Genomic DNA, 25,056 nt, shown 5'->3' on the forward strand with positions numbered 1-25,056 from the left:
GCTACGCAAAGGCCTTTCTTTTCTCTTGCAGTTTTAAAATAAAGTACAATCCTGCTTTTTGCAAAAGCATTTTAACACAGTTATTAATTAATAATTAATAAATCATTATTAATTAACATGCAAAATAAAAAATAATATTCTGAAAATTGCATACTTTGTAATGGAATGCATAAGCTTGGAACTTACCAAAGCAGTCAAGAAGGAAATCAGGGAAAAGGATAGCCCTGGAAATAAGAATTTATTTAGCCAAAGAAATTGGAATCTGTGGAATAGTGTATTTGTGTTAAAGGAATTAAGATCTAGCGATTGCGAACTACATAACCAAATGATCCATAACAATACCTGGGTCAGCAGTTGAGAGTAAACCTTTGCTCAATTTATATGGTACAAATTCTGCACTGAAGAGTATGAGTGCACATGAAAGTAGTGAGAAATGTCCTTTACCTGATCTGTTTGCCAGATTGGTATAGTTATATAGCATGCTACTATGACTCATTTAATAAAATAAAAGTGAAAATTTTAAAAAAAGCCAACCTCCCAAAAAACCTGAACTGCAGTAAGCATTCAAGAGATTTTCTTAACCTCTTTTCTAGTTCTCCCTTATCTTCGAAGTGGGAAAATACATCTCTGTCTTAAGTATTGGATTCAGATTAACAACAAAGATTTATAGGATTTAACCATAGACACTCAAGTGTTCAAAGAGACAAGTATTCAATTTCTATTTTTTCGTCTTCTACTGAGATGTATATCGTTAACCTACTCTCATTTGTTAACATTCCCAGTTGCTTACCAGTAAATTGCCATTAGGCACTTAAAGGCACAAGAGAAGTTTAGAATTTTTTTTCCTTCTGGGTCCTTACCAGATATTTCTAAGTTTTGAAGCATTTTCAGCTAAACAATGTCAGTTTTCAGTAACTGCTAACCAAGATTGCTTATTTTATTCCAGTCTAAAGCAGGCTATATTTTCAAGAAAATATTAAAATTTTCTGAGAATTTCAATAGAAAGTTAATTTATGTAAATTGCTTTTTAATCAGTTACATGCTAAAACTTTCAGGTCAATATTTTCAAACAGAGGGACCATAGTGTTTCCCGTATATACATGTATGCATATGTACATATATTTGCTTGGAATTCTTCAACTAAGTCTACAGAAAAGCGAACCTTTTTGCCACACACCTCTCCACCCCACTTTTCTGCTGTCCTTGATCAGGTCCTGTAGATGTTTACAAAGTGCCTGTGTGCTCATCATAGCTCTTGAAAATCAGGCTGCACATAGCAGATTTAAGTGAAAAGTTCCCCAAAGAGAACAGTTCTGTTCTACTTCTACTCTGGAGGTTTCTGATATGCTCAAAATAAAATGGAAATTCTGTCAGAATTTGCATTTGAAAATGAAATCTGAATGTTTTGACTGAGGGACATCATTGACACACCTTCAATCTGACCCATAGAAAACTTGAGTTTGGGTTTCTGTCCTGTTCCTTTGGAGCTGAATTTTTCATCACAAATTGCTCTAGCCTAAATGCATCAGAGAACACATTGCAAGAGGGTTTTGCTTCTAAGACCAATTTTTACTCTTAAATCTCTAAATGAAATTTCCTTCCTAAACGTGACTTTATGCAAACGCTGGCACAAGGAAATTAGTTCCATCCCTTAATACATAAAAGAGTTAAGAGCTTTCTCCTGTAAGTGACCTAGTCAGAGATGGGGACCATCAGTTGTTACTGACCAGAGTGGAAGCTGATGATGCTCGGAAACTCTGAAAAACTTATTTGGGTTCCTAAATACGTATTTTGACTCCTGGTTTGCCTCAACAGCTAAAGAAAGAATTAACCCTGACAGATTCACAGGAGATATTGCTGCCAGAAGGACCATTTCCTCTAAACTGGTTAGCAGAAGTCCAAATAAATCTGTCTTCAATGAAAGTTTTAAAAACAAGACCATGAGCGGTGTGTTGGGGTAAATATCCTTGATAATCTTGGCAGTCAAGAAAGGAGAAAGAGAAGCTGAATCTGGAAGAAATATGGGATTGGCTGTTCTGAAAGAGAAATATAGTCTGTTCATCAAATATTCTATGTTGACCAGTACCATCTGCTGCGGAGAAAGACTATAAAATTTTCTCTCAAAGCAGCTCAAGTTCACCAATTGGCTTATGCCCTAAGATATGATGGGGTTTCCCCCTTTACAAATCCCAGGGACAGATAAAGCAAGAGGAAAGATTCTGGGCATTTCATTTACCCATTGAACTACCGTTCCTTTCTGGAATCCTGATAAATTAAACTTTAAATATTTAGGTATAAAAGCTTAACCGATATTTATTTGTTTAAAATGTTTTGGGACAGGCAGTTTTACGACATTGTTTTACTCATTTCATCCTCTACAAACACTATTTAGGAAGTTAAAACTAGTAGAGGAAAGAAAATCAAATTGGTTCAGCACACAGAACCTGTACCACTTATACAGAACTGTATAGTACTAAATAAACCTTTCCTTCCAAGTGAAAGAAAAACGTTAGGCTTACACAGGACCCTTGATGGGATTCAGCTGCACTGAGACATGGTTCTGCAACACACATGTAAAAGTGGAAGAGGGAAGTGTTTGGTGTGAATGTCCTAGGCCTTCATTCATCTTGCTATTTTTGGCCACAACTTTTTTTTTTTTTTATCATCTTCTGGGAAACCCCTTCCAAGTTTTATTTCAGCCAAGCTTCTATATTAGGCTGCTTTAAGTTTAGTTCCACTTAGCCTTTAGTCTGTAGTGTGATCACTACTTGGGAATGCCATCATTTGCTTGAAGGTAAGTTCTTTGAACTTGATTTTGAAGATAAAGAATATTCTTCTCATTCAACTTTCAAGAGCATTTCAAAATATCTTCCAGATCTGAAGTTATGAACAATTACTATCCTTAGTGGAATTCACTAATTGCATGATTCATACGTAACACAAGATTCATTCTTTATTTGTATTGTTACAACTGACTTTATTTTCCCTAGTTCTATCTATAAAATTTTCAATTGTAAATTCTACTGTTGAACACATTTACTTTGGCACAACTACGGGAGTAACAAAACAACAAAAAGGAAAGGTAGCATTCAAAATAGATAAAAATTTTATCCTTATCCTGTATCTCAGTGAATTTCATGTGGATTTTTTTAATGCAACCAAGGCAAGACAAGAGTAAACTCATATGACTCAGTGAAGGAAAGAAATAAAATGAAAAGGGAATCGGGACTGGGCTCCTGAACTGCAGTTTTAATGACTGTATTTTTGTAAATTCACAGAAATCCCCCCCGGCTGCGTCTTCTAGTAATCCTGAAGTGCTTTCACAAAGCTGATTTGACTGATTTTAAGTTATCTAAACTGGAGATAAGCAATCCTGAGGACTGTTTACCTAGCAAGGCACAGCACTTTTTAATGCCAGAGGAAAAAAAGACAAGCTGGAGAGACTTATAAATTTATCAGTAGTTACTGAAACACAGATTAAGCTAGGTTTCTTGAAAGCAAATATGTTGCATTAAATAGGCAAAAAGAAAATTGCATTTGGGTTTTTTTCTTTTCTCACACAGAGGTCAAACATTACAGTCATGTGACTCATAAATTGCCCCAAAAATGCCATTTAGGGTCACATATTGCAAGGACCAGCCTAACACAGAACAGAGGAACAAGCTGCCCTCCCAGTCTTCCTTCAACCCTCTCTGCTTTCAGGAGGGATTGTGGTATCTTCATCTGCCTTTTCCCGGTGGTGTAATTGACATAAAAAATTTTAAATAGGAAAAATTCAGATCTATTAATCTTACTTACATTTATGGAGTCTTCAACATCTATTTATAGCCTTTTCTTTTTAAAATGATATCAGGTTTTACTCCGCCATGCTTTCTGTTTCAAATCTTTTAAGTTTCGTGAAAGAGTTGGGATCACCACTTCCAGCACATCCTCTTCACAAATGCTCAGTGACACTAGAAAGCGCTGTCTGAGGCCCAGGAGCTGATAGAGTTAGGAGATCTTTATTTATACAGTAGTGCAAATTGGCTAACCGGCGTTTGGTAAGAAAACATGATGAAAAACTGCAAGCCAACAACAGTCCCATGGGGAACCACATAACAGAATTGGCAGCTCAAGTTTTTAGTTATTGGTTAAAGGTAGAAGTCACAGTGGGCAAAAAAAAGCAAGGGTCCAGCTGACATCCTGCTACAAGACTAGACAAGCCCAGCATTTTGGTAATGCTGGAAAAGAACAGATTTTCTCACACTTATCCCACTCAGACTTCTTCATTTGGCTGACCACGGGCAGGCAGCAGCTTGCATGACCACCTGACCAAACTTGCAATAGGTGTCCTTTGTAGCTTGGGTGAGAGCTGGAGTATCTTCTGGAAATGGCTGAGGTGCCACAGGCTGTCATTGACCTTCAGCTCCATCGCATCATTTCAGTTGCAATTTCCTCTAGGCGATGTACAGTCAGCCACAGCAACCAGCTTCACCGATGTCACCGCTGGTTCTGCTGCATCCCCAAACACTGTGAGTCTGAGCACATTACCAATGCTTTCTTGGTTCCCGGGTAAGCAGTTATTGTCCTGTGCTGCTCTGCTTCCGTCTGAAAAACAGGCTGGCAGGGGAGCAGAGCACAGCTGGGAGCCTTGTGCAAGGCTTGAAATGTCAAACAGGACATGCTCTCTGTGGACATGTGTGGCTGCAGGTATCTGCTCTTTATCTTTTACCTCCTATGGTCATCACTGGATATAGGCAAAGACAAGAAACAGATTCATCCTCCAAAGGAAGGCTCTTCCTTCAACATTAATAAGGATTTTGTGGTAATCCCTCAGCTCCCACCGTCTTTGTCCTTAGGACTGATAGCTCTACCTGCTATGAAATCAGAGGTTTTGGAGAAGAGGAGGAGGAGGAGTGTTAGCTGGAAAATACACCCCAGATGAAAAACGGCACCTTATAACAAACATGACTACATTTCATATTGTGACTGCACTGACTTTTTGCAAACCTAAAAATTAGACGTACGAGAGTACTTTTTTCCTTTGTTAATCATATTTAACCTTGCCTGACATGTATTTTCAATGAAATGATTCTCCTTTCTACACAAGTTACCCTGGGTTTACCCAGCTTTAATCTGAAGCCAATATTCTGACTTGTTTTTCACTTCGTCTCTTCTATATTACTGCAGTTCAACCATTTCGCCACAGGTTAAAAAAAAAAAGAAAGAAAAAAGAGGGACTTTTTTAGTTCAAATATTTATTGAATTTCAAAAAAGGGAGGGAAAAGAGGGGAAAGGCAGGAATGTCCTACAGTTTCTCAGAATTTATGGAGATATTACGTACTCATAAATCCATGTGTTCCTTTATTAGAGAAACAGCCCTTCTGAAATAGACAGCTTAACTATTCTTGAAAAAAAGATCTTATGACTGCATAGTCCTCAGAAGGGAAAAGCTTTCAAATGCTTGTGAACGCTGGGTTGGAGAAATTGATAAAAAAAAAAAAAAACATTTACTAGAAAGATCAGTATTTTTTATACAGAGTTGATTTGAATCTGGCTGCGGGTCACAGGCGCTAATTTGGTAGATGTGAACCTGTTGCGAATGTTAGAAGTATTTGCCCACAGTTTTCAAACCATCTTCTTTAGTTCACTGTCCCTGATTAAAATGATGTCATGGTTAGACTACTGACCTTATTAAACAGAATTCTTAGATGAAACCTGAGTCTTATTGGTGGTTTTAGCCTTGTATTATATTTACTACATGCAGTTTTAATATAACTGTTATATAACAGATGTATTGTCAGCAACTGCAATCTACTATGGATCTTGCCACTGCTTGATAACATCACCACCACCCTTCTCACCTGAGGGGTGCAGAATTACTGCACGGGGCTATAAAAAAATTGTTATGTTGTCATGACATAACATCAATTTTAAATTCTCAAAGATTCTTATAGCGCTTATGATTTTGAATGACCAAGGGGATGAAACAGAAGGGATAAAGATGCATTTATCTCTGCAGCATTATTGTAATATTTTGCTCAGCTGAATGTATTTTAAACATAAAGAAAATGTTAACACATTACTGAGAAAATTATCAGTGAGTATTGAAAGTAGGTAGCCATTGGAAAATATCATAATGAGTCTTATACAGAGTATTTTCAGTCTTTTCTTGGAATATGGTCCCTTCATACAGAACAGACACTTCACTGCATCCTTTCCCTGTGTGTTTGTGTGTGTATATACAAGTGTACAAACACAGACGTGCATGAACGTACAGGCGTGCGTAATTCTGGTTCAACTATTTCTAAACTTTCCGCACTGAGGAATAATATATGTGCAGTTTAATGATTTCTCATCAGTGAATAATTATAACGAGCAGATATTTTGCAAAATATAGAAGTCAACTGTTATTTCCTTGGTATGATGACTGCGGGTCTATTATCTGCTTTCATAGCCTGGGTACAATTAGGAGCGTGGCTACAGATCGAGGGGAAGGAAGAGCTGCTCAGAACAGAGCACCTTCACTAAAAAGTAATTGTCTGGTAGGGACAGTTCAGCTTCTACATATTTCTTAACTCTTTCCTGCTGTTAAGTCATACTGAGTTATAAAATCACCTTGCAAATTGAAAAATTGTGATGGTTTAAACATTTCTATTTTAAAGCAACCTCTGTTGCTCATAAACTACAGGCCAAATGCCAAGGTTTTTATTGATGGAGTTGGATCCTACTGAGCATTAGCTGGTGTACTACCTCAGACGACTACCCACAAAAACTGTAGGCATGCCTTGACTGTTTGAGATGTTCAGTACTTTGCAAATCCATGTGGGTGTTTAAGTATAGCATAATTAGTCCAAAGAGAGAAAAATAAAAAAGAAAATGTAATTAAGTTGGCCCATAATCAGACAAGTACACAGCTGTACACAATAGAGATTGCAGGATGATGTTCTGGTTCTATTGCACTCAATAGAAAAATGCTTACTGGCCTTAACAAGGGCAGATTTAATCCCAGAACCCAAAACATCTCTACAAACCAGCTAAGTTTCAGTATAAAATTTCTAAATGTTTGTTTTATCGAGCCACTTTTATGTTCCACTGGCCCTTTATCTTGCGTCAACCAAAAATTCATAATACCAATTTTGACAGAAGGCTGGCTTTAATTACAATTTCTTTTACAGGTCTCAACTGCTTTTTGTATCCTGGGAAATGAGAGCAATTTTTTCTATCATATTCAGAAAGAAAATGAAAAGGTTGGTAAATGTATAAGTAATTTTAACTGATTCATTGATCTGAATACTTTTAAAGTAATACAGTAAGTATTTCTGTCACACTTTGAAGTTAAGCTAGAGCTCAGTTACATCCCTTAGGGTTATTTTATAGCCATTAAGAATGTGTACCTTTTATCTGGTGCCTTCAATTAATTGAATTTCAAAAAATATTCTCAAATGTTTTTAGAAAATCATTTAGTTCCTGGAGGACATTCCTGTGTGATTTATTGTTAGAGTAATTAAAAGCAGTGAGTATTACACTGGTCACTGTTGGAACTCCTGTCTGCCTTTGGCTATGTTTTGGTTGAAGTTAAAACGTATAGTGCACTTGAGAGACTTGTGAAGGGAGGCAAGAAAAAAATTAATTCTTTTCAGATTGCTTCAGAATTTTGGCACACCTAGAAATAACCTCTTAAAGTGATCACAGTGATATTTACATGACAATTATATGCAAGCACAATTAAACTTCTATATTAAACAATTAAATAATGCTTTTCCTGCTATGGTAAATTATTCCTGACTACCCATATTAGTATTCTGTAGTTCTAATCAGTGCCATAAATAATTTTCCGTTTTACACATTCTGCTCTGAAGCAATTATTAAGAGCTCTCAGGAAGAGTTAAAACAGCTAATGAAAATAATTAGTAGAATAAAAATATGGCTCATCTTGCATTGAAAGATAACCCTAACTGAAAAGTACAAACGCTGCTTTAATTGCATCTTTGTTTTTCTGAGGGACACGCAGTTCTCTTCTATAATCCCTTTTGTGCTAGAAGTGATCATTCACAAGTAGTATTTTATGGAATTACTCACTCTCAGGAAGATTGGTGAGACTAGACCCACAGTTCCCTTCTCTTCAGTTGTATAACATGGAGGAAGCAGCTTATTCCTGCGTTGCTTCCCTCGAGCTCCACCTGAGTAGCACTATTCACCTGGGCAGAGGTCAGCAGGCTCAGGATGCCCACCCAGCTCAGGCAAAGTTGCGCTGCAGAGAAGAGAACTTGGTGCTAATTATTCATGCGGTATCTTCTGCCTTTTCAGGGTCTTCAGGGAGGGCTGAGATGGCTAAGCTTTTAAGCATCTAAAATGATGCTCAGTTCCTAAGAAAAAATAATTCCCTCCACCCATCCTCATACTGAGTACACCAGGACAGCCTTAGCTATTTCTCTAACCACATCAACATTTTTTTTTCTACCACAGAATAAATATCTTCTAAAAATCATAGGCTCACAAATGGAATTATGGTAACATCTGCTTAGAAAATTATTGAAAAAATTATTATGAGCCTATATCTTTGTGGAATAAAAAAGATCCACAAATGACCAGACAGAATCTGAAAATAAATGTGTTTTATTAGTTTAGGCATGCATTTATGAATAAAAGTACATTTGTACAGATTTTATCCAGTGCAGGCCAGTACCAGATAAACATTTCACTTTTAAATGTACACACTGAAGTCATTGTTCAAAGTAATAACCTATCCTTTTAATAAACCATCCCTTTTACACTGAAATGCCTAAAGGTTTTCTAATGTATATCAGTCTTTTGAACATCACATAATGAATTAATGTGAGAAAACGAAAAGAAATGTACCTGTGTGGATCCCTGCACATTAACATAAACCTCGCTGCTCTGAGGCTAGTGCAAAACTTGGCACGTAAACCAGATGAGGACAAAAATAATTTCAGTGGAAATCCCATTTCTATCCATGTATTTACTACATTACATTGGCTTTCCTGTGAAATTATTCCAGTTACGTAAATTATCTCAGAGGTTTCATGATTAAGCTAATGTGTTTCGAGGACCTTCAGAGTGTGCATGAGTTACGAGACAAGTGTTAGTGTATTATTCCTTGACTAGGTGTGATGTAATAAAAGGAAAACAAAAGGCCAACAAAGCAGATCGAGCTAGTGTTTTCTGTTATCTGATCTCTTAGAAAGTAGGTCTTCGAAGTATATCCACGGTGCTGCAGGAACTGGCACTGACAATTAAATTACATTCCCTTTCTCAATGGAAATATGTGGTGCTATCACCAGTGATGTTCGTCTAATGACATGGAAAATTAAGGTTTTTAACTACTTGGTATCATTTAATGATGGCCTTTTTACAGCAGAAGGACATTACTCTAGCTATAGAAATTGGAAAGAATGCCAAGATAGACAGGACTAACACCATTTCTGCAGTGAAATAAAGCACCTTTTAATAGTTTAGACATTAAAAATGGTTGGAACCTTAGCAGTATTGGTCTTTTTTTTTTTCCAAAAAAAAAAAAAAGGAAGGAAGAAGAAAGAGAATCTATAACAACATCACAAACAACAAAACAAAATCTGCAAATGCCCTTCCAGTCATGAACTCTGGCCCATGATTTTTTGGGAGAGCTTCCCAAAAGGTTTTGCTCTGGTTGCAAACACCTTCCCAGGTTTATTGATGACCAGTGGTTCCCTCAGTGGTTCCGTCTGTCATGTTGCTGTGGCTGACCTGCATGCATACCTACCAGGATTTCATCTCCACTCCATTTGGACACCCTCCTGCCTGGCTAGGCCTGTCTTTGTCAGAAAGCCACAGTGCTTTCTGCTGTATAGGTCAAAGTGGCAATGAGTAGCAATTTCCAAGGTGTGCAGGTCGACATGAGCAAATTAGAAAAGACAGACTCAAGAGTCTGCTCGCTTCCTTTAACCATCACTGAAATAATAAAAAACATTGATCTTGCAGCACTGAGGGCGTTAGCTTACGGAAGATACGCATTAACGTACTGATGCTGGGGGTATCCGTTCATATCAAAAATGATTTTTTGCAAGATGCCTCCTGCCCTTGGACATCACAGCAAATTTCGGGGTGATGGAGCTGTGTCCAGCAGCCCTCCAGCATCTCACCCTAGTATTTCCACCCTTGTTGCTCTGCCAGAAGGAATGAAAGAGGGCAGGAATTCCCTGGGCACCCGGGTCCTGGGCACCCCGTGCTCCCCAGGCTCGGACCGCGGTAGGAAAGGAGGGAAGGGTCCCCCGAGGCACTTTTGGGCCGGAGGGGAGATGTGACCTCCGGTGGGAAAACGGTGTCACTCCACCCCGTAAAAGACAGGCTGAGCCGGGCGGGCGGGCGGCTGGACCCCCCGGGAGTGCCTGCAGCCCGGCAGCCGAGCTAGGAGGCAGCCCGGGGGTAGGAGCCCCGGGGGGAAAGGAAGGGAAAGCCCAGATCCGCAGGGCCAGGTCGGGGCCAGCGCACACGCCTTCGGAGCTCCCGGGGGATTCGGGGTGAGGCTGGGGAGCGGAGCCGTGCCCTGTCCCGAGCTGCGTTATCCCTCGTCCTCCCGGCGAGCAGGGCAGCCCAGGCATCCACGTCGCTGTGGGTTTGTTACTCTGCTTTAAAATGCAAAGGCTCGCTGCATGATTGGCTTTCTGTTTACAAGTGCGGATGGGGAGAAGGCTCACGTTTTCTTTCTCCGTGTGGTTTCCCCGCCTTGGAAGCTGCAAGGGCAATCCGAGGAGGGAGAAAGGGGGAAAGAGAAGAGGATTTCCCAGTTTCAACATTCATCAGATTTACCCTGTCATTGCACGACAAGGTGCGGCGTGTGTCGAACATTACGAGCACGGGTCCATGCAAATGACATAGGCATGAAAGAGCCCTCGCAAGAATAAATCTGTCGATGTACAGATGTTCCCTATTAACATTATTGTTCAGCCTTGGTGGTTACGGTGGAAAGACACCGGATATTTTTAATCCCGTTGCTACCCCACCTCTCCTGAACCTTTCTCCCCACACCTCTTTGTCTTCGCTTAATTAGGTAGGGTATAATATTATCTTTTTCTCCTCCTCTGCCTTATTGAGACGTCTGGCCGGGCTTACGCCTTTAAACAGGAAAGATATTGATCCCTCCTCCCCCTCACTGTCAATCCCGATTTGTCCCTTTTCTTGCCGAACAAACAATTAAGAGAAGAAAGTACGGACCGCGCTATAAAACTTGTCGCGGGAGCGACTCCCGGGCAGGACCCTGCGGGGGTGGGAGAGGATGGAGAGGGGGGGTTGTGCTCTACATTTAAGACCAAGGGTCTCTCCGCCACCTGGGCCCGAATAACTTCTCCCGCAGGAGGCAGCGGCGACAGCATCAGCCTGCGGGCGGGACAGACGGACAGGAGGACAGAGAGGAATAAGCGCTCCTGCCCCGATCTGGCCGGTGTCCCCCCCCCCCGCCTCCATCTCTCGGAGGAAGCCCCCATCCCCTGGGAGCGGGTCCCCGGAGCTGGGGGTCGCCTGGAATCCCTCCCCCCACCTTCTCCTTGCCCCGAGGAGCCCGCGTTGCCCCCGGGGCTGTGAATAAAGCGGAGTCCGAGGGGTGGACAGGTAGAGGTGCCCATCTCCTGCGCGCAGGGCGAGCTCCGGCTTCCCAGCCCTCCTCCTCGAACGGGAGGCAAACAAAAGACGGCGAGAGAGGCAGCGAGAGTTGCCTGCAAGTTTAGCGCCTTCCAGTCGTGACTCGCAGAGATAAATGATAGTTTGGAGGTGCGCGCAGTTAATCAACGCTCCGGCTGCCTTACAGCGCGTGCAACCCGCAGATCATTAGGTTAAATGGAGGACATTCGTGTCTTTCCAGAATCAATGCAATTATTGTTGCCAACAAGGACAACAACTGGAGTGGCAGAGCTAATTTTACTAACCTGCTATTAATTACGGTGTCCCCCACGCCCCAGACGGCGTTTATAACCCGCGGGAGAGAGCGGTGCTGGCTGCTTCTTGTTTTAAAACGTGAAAAGTTGGAAGCGGAGTGCCTGGCCGCGTTGGAAAGTGTTAATCAGTAGGAAAGAGTGTGATCAGTAGAGCTATTCACTTGAACGTCACTGTGGTACAGGGGGTTACTGGAGTGATTGTGGCGCCTGGGGACCGAAGGCACTGGTGCCGCTCCGCTCAGGTATTACACACTGAGACATGTCTGCGTTAGTTCTCCCCGGCTCCCTGCAAAGTCAGCCAGCTCAGGCGAGAAGACAGCAGCCCTGCCATGGCACAGCCGTCGCTACGAGGTTTTAGCCGGAGCCTGGCGTGATCGCAGGTACCAATTTTCGCCTGGGTTTTGGTGGGGATGCTTATGTGTGCCTCTCTTTCTCTGCGGGAGCGGGGGGTGAGGGGGAGCGGTGGGGCTTGTGTGTCCCCCCCCCTCCTTCGGAGCCTGCTTTAGCAGCAAGGCGGCTGAAAACGAACTGCTGGAGGGAAGAGAAACTATCTGTGATGAATCATTTGGCTTTGTGCAATCTTTACCTAGGACAGAGGGCAAATGTATTTTAACAGATGTGTTATTTCTTGGGAAGGGGGTGTGGAGATGGTACTCAGCTGGCTCTAAGGTAAGATATCGAGTCAAACTTTCTGGATTTTAAGGGAAAACTTTAAAAGGAGTAGAATTTGACCTTGCAAGTGAGGAAAGTTTTATCGTCGCAGGGAAGTATGTTAAAGCTGTCCGCTGCCAGAGAGCTCGAAGGCGGTGGTGTTTGAACGCCTGGGAGCCTGCGGCACCGGGGGATTCAGAGGCTGGAAAGAGAAAACCTTACACAATCTTTGCTTAGCTGGTGAAGGCGTAGTTGCGATGCTCTGCACCGGGCGGGTGCGATGTGGATTTGTTGTAGGGTCTGTCTAGCCGGACAGCAGCTGCTCCTTTCGCAGCGTTTGGTTCTCTTGCTGAAAAGTTTGGGCTGGGTGGGTGTGAGAGAGCGCGTGTGTTGGCTCTGGTCCTTAAGTGTGAAAAGTTAATAAACACAAAGAACAGAACGAGCATGTGAGGCCTTTCTGCTTTAATCTAAACTGTTTGCCAAGAGGATTGAAGACTTACGAAGGGAAAGCATTCAAACGGATATCTTTGAACAGCTGATTTTATGTGTAGTTGTAATCTGAGTAAATTAATTAGCGGTGCCTTCTTATGCAACTGTTATGCTTGTCATCATAGCTCTGCCGATCACAAGCTATTGCCTAGGTTTGTGCAGGTCGGCAGGACCAGCTCGCTGTCCTTCCATTCAGAGTGCAGGAGATGCAATTACACCTCAGGTGGGCTCAGGGAAAAAAAAAAAAAAAAAACCAAACCCAATCGTATTTACTGTCGATAGCGACTTTATGTGAGCTAATCTACTTGAAAATGTTGTAGGCTGCCCTCGGTTCCATGTCAGATCCCAAATGGGCAACATGTAGAGCTTCACAGCGTTTGTCAGGCGGTGTCAAGGTTGCTTTAAATCTGTAACATGAAAACAAAGCAAGTCGACTGAAAGAGCTCGCTAAAGTCTGTTTAGCCCATAAGCAAATTCCGTCGCTGAAATATTTCCAGGAGCGGCAATAAACCCTCCAAAAGAGGAGGTGATGAAAATGCAGATAGTAAAAGTGTAGCTGCATTAACCGCCTCTAGATCATGTCCCTGAAGACGTCCATCAAAGCATTAGTCCCGAAGAGGTTCTCTGTTTTACCTGCTGTGGCCTGTTCCAGCATCACAGCGTTTCTTTCTCATTTCATACTTTTATGACAAAACTTGTATGAACGTTGGCTCCAGGTTCTCGGAGAAGAAACACATAACCCTCAGAGACAGAGGTGGTTGGGCTTTGGCTGTAAAATACCTGCTCGCTTGGGTGTGCAGGCTGGCTTTTATGACAGGGGAACTCTCCAGCATTTCCTATTGATCGCAGTGGGTTTACTTGCTCAAACTTTGGAGAAAGCAGTGTGTGTTTCTCCTTCTTGAAAGCTGTTAACCGCTTTGTACAGGAAAGGGGCTTTGACAAGGATCAATTTTTATTGCACAGCAAAGACTTGCATTTTCCAAATGCTTAAGGATATAGCCCACAGCATTAAGCGTCTTTGCTTGGATTTGAACAGTGTTACGTTGTTTATATGCAAGAACCACAAAGGTTATTTTAAATCATTGTGGGGCTTATTGCATGTTTGTGCTCTGGCACCAAAAATTCAAGATGAAATATAATTGTATCAAGTTTCTTATCAACAAAGGGCCATTATTTGTAATGGTAAGTGAGACAAGGCATAAACGCCGGAGGAAGACGTAATGTCAGCTTTTAGTGCATAAGGTTATTAAGTGTTTAAGGTTATAAAGTTTTGTTGTTGTTATTTGTTTTGATGTTTGTTTGGTTTTTTTAATGACTGCTTTCTAGGGAATACAGATTGGAACTGACACAAAGCTGACCAGGGGTAAAGTAATAGAGCAGGCAGGCTGAAAAGAAAAATGACAAATAATTATCATGATTAATACAGGAAAGTTCAGTGCAAAAATGGGCACCAGAGTATTTCTATGGTGCAGTGAAAGACAACTGTGATATATAAATAGACAAGGACTATAAATATTGAATTTCACCTTGTATTTTAAAGTTTAATAGACTCATCTAAATATCAAAACCTGTAGTGTTCTGTGGGCCACTGCAGATTTGACATCTGCAGTAATATCAAAAGAGAGAAGGAAAAAAACCACACACACCAGGACATCTCCCAAACCGTAGCCTGGAAAACTGGGAGGACTTCTCTAGGCAGTTCTTTAGCTCTCCCAGCTAATTATAGTGCTTTACACCGAGCCGCTCTTGAGATAAGTGCAACTGTTTTCTTCCCTAGCACCGGTGAGTGATACTCCAGGGCTTAAATAAACATCCCCCAGCGCAATAATCGGCTCAGGAGGCAGAGAGAGCAGCACGAAACGCTGCGTGCAGACCATTGTGTAAACACCGTGTGTCTTCCCAAACAATGCAGGAGCCCGTCAGCGCGTCGCAGAGGAGGAAGCTGCTTGTAAATAGTAGCTAAAAGTGTCATACCCTTGCAGCATGAGGGTCGCAGAAGGAATAAGGGAGTGTTTCTATAACAGAAACCCAGTGGCTAAGTTATTAATATTCCAAGAAGGGTGACGGTATTAGCATTTCAGGTGAGGAAAGAATAGGCACTTTCTTACACACACACACCCGAAAAATCAATACAGAATTCAAACCCGATTATTAACGTCATTTGATTCCCCTTCTTTATAACTCTCTCCTGGCTTACAGATCCTGAGCTGTAGGGGTAATTTGCAAGTACTGTATCCGATATCTTTTATTTGCAAACATTCTAAAGCGCCATAAAATGCCACTCGTTGTAGTCTAACTCAATCCAGGAACTAGTATTTTCATCTGTAAATTAAAGCAATTACGCAGCAGATATTATATTATGTGTACTGTGGTCTCCAGATAGTCATCAATCACCCTCAATCGAGCTGTCAGTGTGGGCAGATTCGTTTCTGGGAGGCAGTCTTCCAGCTGGGGAGAAGAAGAGAACATCATCATTAATTAGAGTGTGACCCTGGGGCTATTCACATGTCTGAACCCAGGAATCTCTCTGAGCAAGTCTGCACACCACGAAGCAGCGTTCAACCGCACCATCAGCCGAGCTTCAGCCTCGGAGCTGAACTCCTCCGCTTCCTCCACCCTCCCGGTCCCTGCCCGCTCGCCCTGCCCAGGCTGCTGCTGGCCGTCGGAGGGCTGTCGGCTGGAGGTGGCGGCCCTGGGCGACCTCAGCCGGCCAGCAGCCCCAGCATCTCCCTCCGACACCGCTACCGCCGGGCGGCAGCACGGAGCCGACCCACCTCCGAGGGCCACATCCAGCCTCCCAGAGGGTAGGGGTTCTAGTGGCAGCCGTGGGTTGGAGAGAAGGGAGTGATGGAGATGAGATAATGGAGATGAGACTCCTTCCCAGGCCCCCCTTCAGTCCGTGGTCCCGCCGTAGACCGGGGGAAACAACTAAACGCCGAGAAAAACGTGTTTGTTCTTGGGTGCGAAATAGTACTTGGCACGTTGAAGTTATACCCCTCTACCCCCATTCCCCTTCCAAGCTGTGTGCACCTCGGAGCACAGACAGGCTGGATACGGCCTCGAAAGGCTGACTTTTCCAGAAGAGGTTTGCCGTGGGATCGAAGTCGGTTTAACGTTAAAAGTCACGTCCTTTCAATCTTTCCCCGGAATACGCTTGTGGGGTTTTCTACCTGTAATCACATGTCTGGAAGAAAAGCCGAAAAGGAAAGCAAGGTTTCATGTCATGTGCTTTATTGTCAGCGTTAGCGCTAATTTTAACTGTTGATTAAATCTTAAATGAAGACTCAGTCGTGTGTCCCTTCATATGTCTTGTTTGTAATTGAGACTAATTATTACTGTGGGGTGGGAAGAAGCAGCTGCTCATTAATTAATTTCTAATTAAAAATGCTTACCAGCCCTTCAGTGACGAAGGAGGGTGGGGGGAAATCTTAGCTGATACAACATTGATCCTTCAGATTAAAACCATTCATTTCCTTCCCTTCCCCGCAGAAATATACAGAAATGTTGCAAGCAGGCGTAACCGCTGCTGGAAAGCCTTCCAAAGTTTTGCTTCTGTTAAGCAAGACTGAGAGGGATGCTGGAGAGTCTGTTTTCCAAGCCAGGGGAAAGGTTCCCGAAAATTGATGTTAAACTTAGGGGCAGGTTAATTTGAATAGGTTTTGCGTGACGTCAGAGACTCTTCTCTTTTAGAACAACGTGCTTCTGAAGTGATGTATTTCTATCACTTTTCTTCTCCCTCCCCCTTTCATTTTTCTGTGGGTGCAAAGTATGCCGTCACGTTTTTCAGCCTCGGAGCCCACACGTCTCAAATATTTCTGTTTAGTAGATATAGAGGGGAAGGTGCTAAAATCACTATACACCCTCCTCCCTCCCTTCTGTTAAAAAAAAGAAAAAAAAAAAAAAGAAGAAAAAAAGAAAGAAAGTTTAAGATTTCACGTAAATAAATTAAATGTGGTCTTCTGCTTCGTCCTATAAGCATCTAGGGACCTGTGGTTACCAATCAATTGGTACAACAGCAGAGCCAGGCTGCAATAGCGTGCAGATCAGACGTCTCGCCTTGTTTCTAGATAACTGGGAGCCTCTGTACCATGTCATATCCTCAGTTTGGCTACCCTTACTCCTCTGCACCCCAGGTAAGACTTTTTGCCTACCAGCCTTGATTGATTGAATTTCAGTCCGTATTGATTACCGCCGCCCGGGGCTCAGAGCGGGCAGGGATGCTTTCTAGCGTGCGGAGAGCTGGAAATCGGTTGCTCGCTCCGCATCTTTCCAAGATGCTCAAGTTAGATCTCGCGCACGTAATTTAAAATAGGAAGGAACATGTGGGATTTAGAGTGTTTGGGGATGATATCGATGCGGGGGGGGGGATTACGGAGGTAAGGGAGGTGAGAAGGTCCCCAAACCCCACCCCCAACCTCCCGCTCTTCCCAGGCCCCCCCTTTTCCCCCAAGCGCTTGTTTTCTCTTTCCCGATTAAATTCACAGTATACCAATTTAAACACGAAAGAACTAAGGTCCGGACAGTGGAAACATCATGGGATAGTTTAAACAAGCAGGTTAATAACAGATGTGTGAGTGGCTGCTACCCATCCGTAGTCAAAATAAATATGCATGAGTGATTTAGAAAAAAAGGTTTAAAAACGCAGATGGGAAGCATTGTGCTGCAAGAGGAGAAAACCGGTGCAAAGCCAGTCTTGTGAAAACACGCCAGAAAAGTTAAGTTTTTGAATGCAAAGGGCTGGAGCAACGTGTTACGGAGGATTAAACGCCCGCAGTCACGGGGCATTTGTTTGTTGTTGTTGTGGGGTCGTTAAAAACTGGTAAAATACTTGCACCTCCGCTTTCCTCCATAGCCTTTCCACCTCGATTGTAGAATGCGGGAGGGGAGGGAGGAGGATGACACCCCAAACCCGAGACCTGATGGAAGACAAACACAAACTTGGTTAGAGCGCGGGAAGTTTCCCTCGCCCCCCCCCCCCCCCCCCCCGCCCTCAGCGCCTCTCTCTTGCCCTCCAGTTCCTGATGAGCACCAACTCCCTGACGACCTGCTGCGAGTCCAGCGGCCGGACTCTGGCCGATTCGGGGGCTGCCGCGTCCGCCCAGACCCCCGTGTACTGCCCGGTGTACGAGAGCCGCCTCCTCGCCACCGCCCGGCACGAACTCAACTCCGCGGCCGCCCTGGGGGTCTACGGCAGCCCCTACGCCGGGCCCCAGGGCTATGGAAACTACGTGACCTACGGCACCGAGGCGCCCGCCTTCTATTCCTTGGTAAGCCGCTGCCTCCCGTCCCCCGGCGCTGCTCCGAGCCCGGACCCCTCCGCCATGGGGGGATGCTCCTCCGCCTCCTCCCGGGGCATCCCCCGCTTTCGGCGACAGGAGCTCCAGTCCCGCCGTTCATTAAATATTCAAGCCCGGCACGGTTCTCACGGTAACGCAATTAAAAGTCGCGCCTGACGAGGTGGCGGCCGAGTGCAGTTTGGGGCACTTCACACTCCCACCCCAGCTCGCTAAAAGCGATGGGCTTTTCCTGCCCAGTCTTCCCCCCCCCCCCTTTTCCTTCCCCCCCCTTTTCCTTCCCCCCCCCCTTTTCCTTCCCCCCCCTTTTCCTTCCCCCCCTTTTCCCCCCTTTCCCCCCCTTTCCCCCCCTTTTCCCCCCCTTTTCCCCCTTTTTCCCCCTTTTTTTTCCCTTTTCCTTTTTTTCTTTTTCCTTTCCCCCCCCTCCTTTTTTCCTTTTTTTTTTTTCCCTGGCACCGGAGCAGCTGGAGTCTATGTCTCCATTGATCTCTCTCTCTGTTTTGGCAAGGGGCCTCTGGGAAGGTCCGGAGCGCACACACACACACCCCCCAGCCCCCTGCACCCCAAAGACCAGAGGGTGCGGGGCACGGGCTGTCCCTGCGGCGGGGACTGAGGGCGGCGGCCCGGTGTCTCTTTGCAGAACAGTTTGGAGGCGAAGGACGGGAGCGGCTCTGCGCATGCGGGCATCGCCCCGGCCGCTGCCTACTACCCCTACGATCACACCCTCAGCCAGTACCAGTATGACAGGTAAGCGCTGCCACACGCACGATCCCCCCCCCCCTTCCCCCTTCCAACCTTTCTCGCCAACCCCCCCTCCACCCCCGCCCCCCCACGCCTTCACTCCCGACCCACCGCGGGGACCTGCCTCCTCGCCTCCCAGCATCTCCCTCCCGGCTCCAGCGGTGCCTCCTCCCTTTCCCCCATCTAAAGGTCCCTCTCCCGCCGGCAGACCCGCTCGGGGTCCTCTGGCCCCCGGGGGGCGGCAGGGGGGAGGAGTTCCCTCTCCACTGGGAAGGCAATTACATTTTCCTGCCTGGAGTCAGGCTTAGGCGCCCGGGCATCTCTGGTATGTTTATTAGTTTTAAACCAGCGCAAAGCCACTTCCACCCCGTTTCAAGCTCTGAGGCCCATTGGGCGTCGATGACCTTTCCTGGAGGATGTGCATTAAATATTCAGTCGCAGCCCAGTGTCTTCTGCGTTAGGTTTTCTTTAATTCCAGGAACAAAAGGGTAGGAGAGGTTAGTAATAAAAGGAGTAAGAGGAAATATATTTCTATTAACAGTTACACCCTGGGGTCACCCAGATGTATTCTGTTCGGAGAGGACTGATCAAACAACAGCAAAGAGGGGTTTCTGTGCGTTCGCATGCTGCTAGGATTTCCCTGCTGCCCGAAACGCTGACATTGACTTTACCGCGAATAAAGGCAGGCAGTTTCTTCCCTCTTTCCGCCCCCACTGCCACGGCGAAGCGGGGATTTGCATTGCCCTGTGCTGCTGCTTAGGTGAACGAGCCCTTCGCCCTCGCCTTTTCCTCGGCCTGAGTCCTCCAGGCAGGTCGCTCTCCTTAAAGCCGATCTGTCCTCGTCCATCTCCGCCCACTCCCAGCCACCCTCTCCCCACGGGGTCGGTGGCTCAAGCAAGGATTCAGTACCCTAGTGCCGGAACCCTGGGATGCTGCGCGGGGCAGGTCCATGGGGACAAGGACCAAGGTGTCACGCTGCGGGTGCTCTCCTGTCCCTGCAGGTACGGCACGATGGACGGTGGAACGAGGAGGAAAAACGCCACCCGGGAGACCACCAGCACGCTGAAGGCCTGGCTGCAGGAGCACCGCAAGAACCCCTACCCCACCAAGGGCGAGAAGATCATGCTGGCCATCATCACCAAGATGACCCTCACCCAGGTCTCCACCTGGTTCGCCAACGCCCGACGGCGGCTCAAGAAGGAGAACAAGATGACCTGGCCGCCGCGGAACAAGTGCTCGGACGAGAAGAGGCCCTACGAGGAAGAGGAGGAGGAGGAGGAAGAGGAAGGCTCTCAAGAAGAGGCGATGAAGAGCGGGAAAGCCGAGGGTACCCTGCTGCTAAGGGGCAATTGGGGGTCCTGCCCCGGGGCGGGGGTGGGGGCAGCTCGGAGCCGCCGGTGACCGTGTGTCTTCTTTTTGCCGTCCCTTCCCCCGCAGAGCCCACGGGCAAGGAGGAGAAGGAGCTGGAGCTCAGCGACCTGGACGAGTTGGACGCCGCCGAGTCGGAGAGCTCGGAGTGCGAGCTGAGACGGCCCTTCCCGCACCCTGTCCCGCACCAGGGCGGCAGCCACCCGCCGCGGGCCACCGAGCCCCCCGCCAAGCTGCCACCGCCGCCGGCCGCCGCCGAGGAGGAGGAGGAGGCAGCGGAGCGGGCGAGGAGCTGCTTGAAGACTGCGGCGGAGTGCGGCCCCGACCCGCTGGGCGCCCGGCAGTCCAAAATGTGCTTCCAGCAGGGGCAGCAGCTGCTGGAGGCCAAGCCCAGGATCTGGTCCCTGGCTCACACCGCCACGTCCCTCAACCAAGCCGAATACCCCTCCTGCATGCTGAAGCGGCAGGGGGGCTCGGCGGCCGCCGCCGTCCCCGCCCCGGCCATCGACAGGCACCAGGATTCGCCTGTCACCAACCTCAGGAACTGGGTGGACGGGGTGTTTCACGACCCCCTGTTCAGGCACAGTACTTTGAACCAAGCCTTGAGCAACACGACAGTTTCCTGGGCTACCACCAAAGGAGCCATCCTGGAAACGGGCGCCTTGGGACGCGCGGTGGGGAACGGCGCCGCCGTGCTCAAGGGGCAGCTCGCAAACCTGGCCCACCATGACTCGAACAAAGAGTTCCTCGCCTTCCCCAAAGCGGGCAGCAAAATGTTTTGTTCCTAACGGGCCCGCCGAGGACTTCCTAAGGCTTGAAGAGTCAGACACACTGAAAAGAGACTTGCGAGAGTTCAAATACAATTTTTTTTATATATATATAAAGCAACACAAACGAGGATTTAACGTTCAGTTTGCTCAATTCAACAGACAGACTTTGCTCATTGCTGTCCTGAAGAATAACTCCTGGCTGCGACTTTAAGGGATCAATGTCGTGAAAAGTTATTTAATTCCATGTCCAAAAAAGAGAAAAAAAAAAAAAAAAAAAAAAAAAGAAGCACGTACTATAGCTTAGACCTACTTAAAAAGTTTACATCCGAAAGTTTACAAACGGGAAATTTTAATTCAGATTTAATTTAAGGCATGCCGACATTAGTTATAAAGACTTTCGAGAGTTTTTTCCTCCTGATTTTCTTGTTAGCATATACTTCACAAACAGCACTTCTACTAAGTTTACACCTACTGCACAATATTTATCTTGACAAAAAAAAAAAAAAGAGAATATGTTAAAGGTATGTTCACTCCAATAAATTGTCTGTTTCAGAGGTAACACAAGTGGTGGCGTTTTGCATTATGCAACAAAACACCTTTTAGGTTTCAAAATCCCCCCTCGGAGCCGCTCCCAGTAATGCCAAGGACTGTCAACAGGCTGCCGGGAGGGGGAGAAAAGCGGCACGGCGAGGGAGGATGGAGCTGCGGGAGGGATGCTTGGCTGCTCCAAAGCTTTCCCGTGTCCCCGCTGAGGCGGGGTGGGAGCATCTTCCCCCCTTCCCGAGCTGCGGCCGGGCGGGGGTTTTCGGCCGCAAAGGGCTGGGCTTAAGCAGCAATTGATTCACATGGAAAATGTGATCTTTTAAAAGAACCGTTTTAGCTTTCCAGCTCCTCTGCCGCTATGGAGAATCGCTGATCCTCCATGAATATTTCAGCATTTCAGGACAGATGCTTTCCCGTTTTGACATTAAATAGAGTGCAGCCAACATAAAAGAGAGAGAGGAAGAGCGCTCTCGACGTGTGATTCAGGAGCACTAGCAGCCAATTTACCACTTAGACCACAGGCGTTTAAAATATTTCCTCTTCTTCCTGGGAACGAGAACAAAGTTTACTGATCCCTAGACCGGCAGAGAGGGACGACTGCTGGCAAAGAGGCGGCGAGGCAATAGCAGACCCGGTTTAGCCAGACCGGCCTAAACCCCCTGAGCTGCGCTGCCCGGGGATGCGAGGGAAAACCGACAGAGCCCGAAGGACCGAGCTGACACTGGACAAGCAGAAGACCTTTTCCTGTCTCCTGGCCTCCTCGCCCATCCCACCTCTACGGCTCCCCGCCAGCGCCCTCGCACTCCAATAAATAAATAAATAAGAATGCAGTGTGGGAGATATATATATACACACACAAGCACACGTATCTATCCATCTATACATATATATAAAGGCAACGATAAACGCAACCGAGACAGCACCCAGCCGAAACATAACATCCTCCAGCCGGCAAAGTTTCTAGCGAGACCTGTTAGTGCAAGAACTGAATAAAGGAATCCGGGTGCGGAGATCAGATCAAGCCCTTCCCCTCCCTGCGAGCAGCCGTAATTGGATTGTATCCAGTCATATTCCCTGTCATTGTATTGACTTTCGCTCTCTTGGATGATATTATCGAGATCACTGAACCCCTCTGCTGATCTGGCTGTCAAAAGGCTCAGACAGGAGCCCCCGGCCTGGAAAACGTGCATCAGCCAAGATAATTTGAAGTGAAATTTTCATTTTGACAGTAAACCCCTCAATTTCTAAAGGCTCTGCACCCAGAGAGCTCGGTGGCAGGGGGAGGCTTTACAGAAAGCCCACGTCTTAAACTGAAAAGGGCAAAAGAACTCGAATTAGTTGTAATAGATAAAAGGGCAAAAATAAAGAGTCAAGGGTACTTGACAGTAATAGCGAAAGTGGAGTCTCCGGGGAGCCGCGATCTCAGCTAAAGGCTGGGCCGGCAGGAATTTTAATGCAGCCGGGGCGGCCGGCGAGCTTTGCCTCTGAAACCCTTTAGACAAAGCAAATTATTTCCAGCCAAACTAAGGAGGTGAGGGTGAAGAAGGCGAGAAAGAGGGAAAGGAGGAAAGACGAGGGTTTGCCTGCTCTCAAACCACTGGTAAAGGCAAGACGGATGAGTGGGGAAACCCTCGCTGCCTTCTGCGATGGGAATTTCGAAGGCAGGAGGTCTGTGTGAGCGCGAGCCTTGCTGTGTGTGCGGGGACCGGGCGGCGTGGCTCCCGGTGGACTTCACCTTTCGTGCCACAGAGGCTCTTTGGGGCAGGAGGGGACTTCATTCTTGCTGCCGACACTGCCACAGCCCAGTGTGTGTGTGTGTGTGAGAGAGAGAGAGAGACAGAGAGACCGTGTGCGTGCAAGGAGAGGGCTCCTCAGCCCAAACCCGAGCACCCGCCCCGCCGCCCCGGGTTCCAGGGCTCGCAGCTATAAATCATCACTGACCGGCGCTGGCTCGGTCGGCGACGCAATTTGGCCAGCTCGTCGTTTGGCAGGATAGTCCTCCCATCCCCAGGACTTACAACGGACGGGATACACAGTGGGCAACCCCACAGGGGCACTGAAATGTCATAAGCCAAAAGAAAAGCGGATCAAAGCTCTATCCCATCATTTTTCGTGTCACTGTCGTTACAAAACAAGTTTGAGTAAGTTTGTGTCTGTTAACAAGCCCAGATCCCTCAAGAACCCGGGAATGGCCATGTATTAAATCTGGGAGGTGTGAGGGTGTCTGTCTGAGCTCACACACATCAAAACATCACCTGTCCTGAGATGAGACTGTATAAATTGCGAGGGAGTGGGGGAAATAGCTTCTTGCTTTGGTACACCCACCTTATCTCTAGATCAGCCGTAAAATGCAGGGTTTTTTCAAAAGGTTGTTGTTTCCTTTTTTAAAAAAAGAGTGTGAGAAATTAATTTTGCCATTTGGTTCAATAGCACAAGTCAAAGATCAGGTTCAGCTGCTTTGGAGGAAGCTAAGAGGCTGAAAGGGAGAGCCGTGAGGCTCGTATGGCCGTACAAAGCAGAAATATAAAGGCAGAGTGGGAAAGAAAAGGGAGGGAGAAAAAACATCATAGAGAAACGGCTTGAAACTGAGAGACTCTAAATCATTCAGCCATGGCAAATTCAAACACACAAAGGAGGGGATGCTAAATTAACAGTGCTTTTTACATAGAGCCCAAATAAAACTGTAATCAGCGACGCGTTACTTTTCATTAAGCGAGTTTGACAGCAGCATATTCAGCCTCGACAAGGGAACAGGAGCGAAGAAATATACGGCTCTCCCAGCCCGAGTCATAAGATAATTCCTTAAGCTCCATTAACAACTCTTAGCCGCAGGAAATGGGCTCCCTGAAAACATCTCCAAATCTAAAAGCTTTATCGACCTCTCAAACCTCTGCTGATGGTTCTATTTTTTTAAAAAAAAACTTAGAGGCGAGACGTCCAGCAAGGTAATAGACTTTGACACAACACCTTCTTAACTAGAGAGAGAGAGAGGCAGGGAAAACGAGACCTTAAATGATATTTAAAAGGCAGCCAATTAAGATTTAAAATGATTGTCTCCTGAGATTATGCATGTGATTTATGTCATCTACTTTTTTTTTTCCCAGGCATGCATTCAAAATTGCAAGGGCCATATTGCCTATTGCTTAAACAATAATAATAATAACAACAATAGAACAAACAGGAGCAATTAACAATCAACTCTCACATAATCCTAATTGCTAATTTAGGAAAGGGTTGGTGTTTAGGTAACCTGATTACAGAACACCTTGCGACAGCCAGCTCATTTATAGG

At 45.8% G+C, this 25,056-nt stretch overlaps 1 protein-coding gene and 2 long non-coding RNA genes across 7 annotated transcripts in view; 1 reads left to right on the forward strand and 2 right to left on the reverse strand.

The window, feature by feature from the left end:
- LOC128851449 (uncharacterized) overlaps positions 1–12,038 on the reverse strand; it is a 37,043-nt gene extending 25,005 nt beyond the window's left edge. The window contains exon 1 of the long non-coding RNA XR_008448836.1: positions 11,901–12,038. This is a non-coding gene — a long non-coding RNA (uncharacterized LOC128851449). The remainder of the gene's footprint in view (positions 1–11,900) is intronic.
- On the forward strand, positions 11,267–22,591 carry IRX4 (iroquois homeobox 4). Of its 3 annotated transcripts, none has more exons than XM_054060450.1 (6): positions 11,267–12,289; positions 17,117–17,182; positions 18,065–18,316; positions 18,984–19,090; positions 20,086–20,411; positions 20,522–22,591. In XM_054060450.1, exons 2-6 carry the CDS (start codon positions 17,138–17,140, stop codon positions 21,238–21,240), a joined length of 1,449 nt encoding a protein of 482 aa, XP_053916425.1. In that variant the 5' UTR covers positions 11,267–12,289; positions 17,117–17,137; the 3' UTR covers positions 21,241–22,591. The 3 variants fall into 3 exon arrangements, with proteins under 3 accessions (XP_053916425.1, XP_053916423.1, XP_053916424.1); XM_054060448.1 differs by having other exon boundaries at positions 11,268–12,289; positions 17,026–17,182; XM_054060449.1 differs by lacking the exon at positions 11,267–12,289 and adding an exon at positions 12,307–12,578 and having other exon boundaries at positions 17,026–17,182.
- On the reverse strand, positions 12,590–19,308 carry LOC128851448 (uncharacterized). Of its 3 annotated transcripts, none has more exons than XR_008448833.1 (5): positions 19,196–19,308; positions 17,884–17,965; positions 16,442–16,924; positions 15,824–16,233; positions 12,590–15,497 (listed from the first exon to the last, which is right to left on the reverse strand). It is a non-coding gene; the product is annotated as an uncharacterized LOC128851448 (long non-coding RNA). The 3 variants fall into 3 exon arrangements; XR_008448835.1 differs by lacking the exon at positions 19,196–19,308 and adding an exon at positions 18,800–18,885; XR_008448834.1 differs by lacking the exon at positions 19,196–19,308 and adding an exon at positions 18,094–18,231.
- Positions 22,592–25,056: the final 2,465 nt, after the last annotated feature.

This window comes from Cuculus canorus, chromosome 2, assembly GCF_017976375.1.
Source record: "Cuculus canorus isolate bCucCan1 chromosome 2, bCucCan1.pri, whole genome shotgun sequence".
In the NCBI taxonomy this organism is placed as follows: Eukaryota; Metazoa; Chordata; class Aves; order Cuculiformes; family Cuculidae; genus Cuculus; species Cuculus canorus.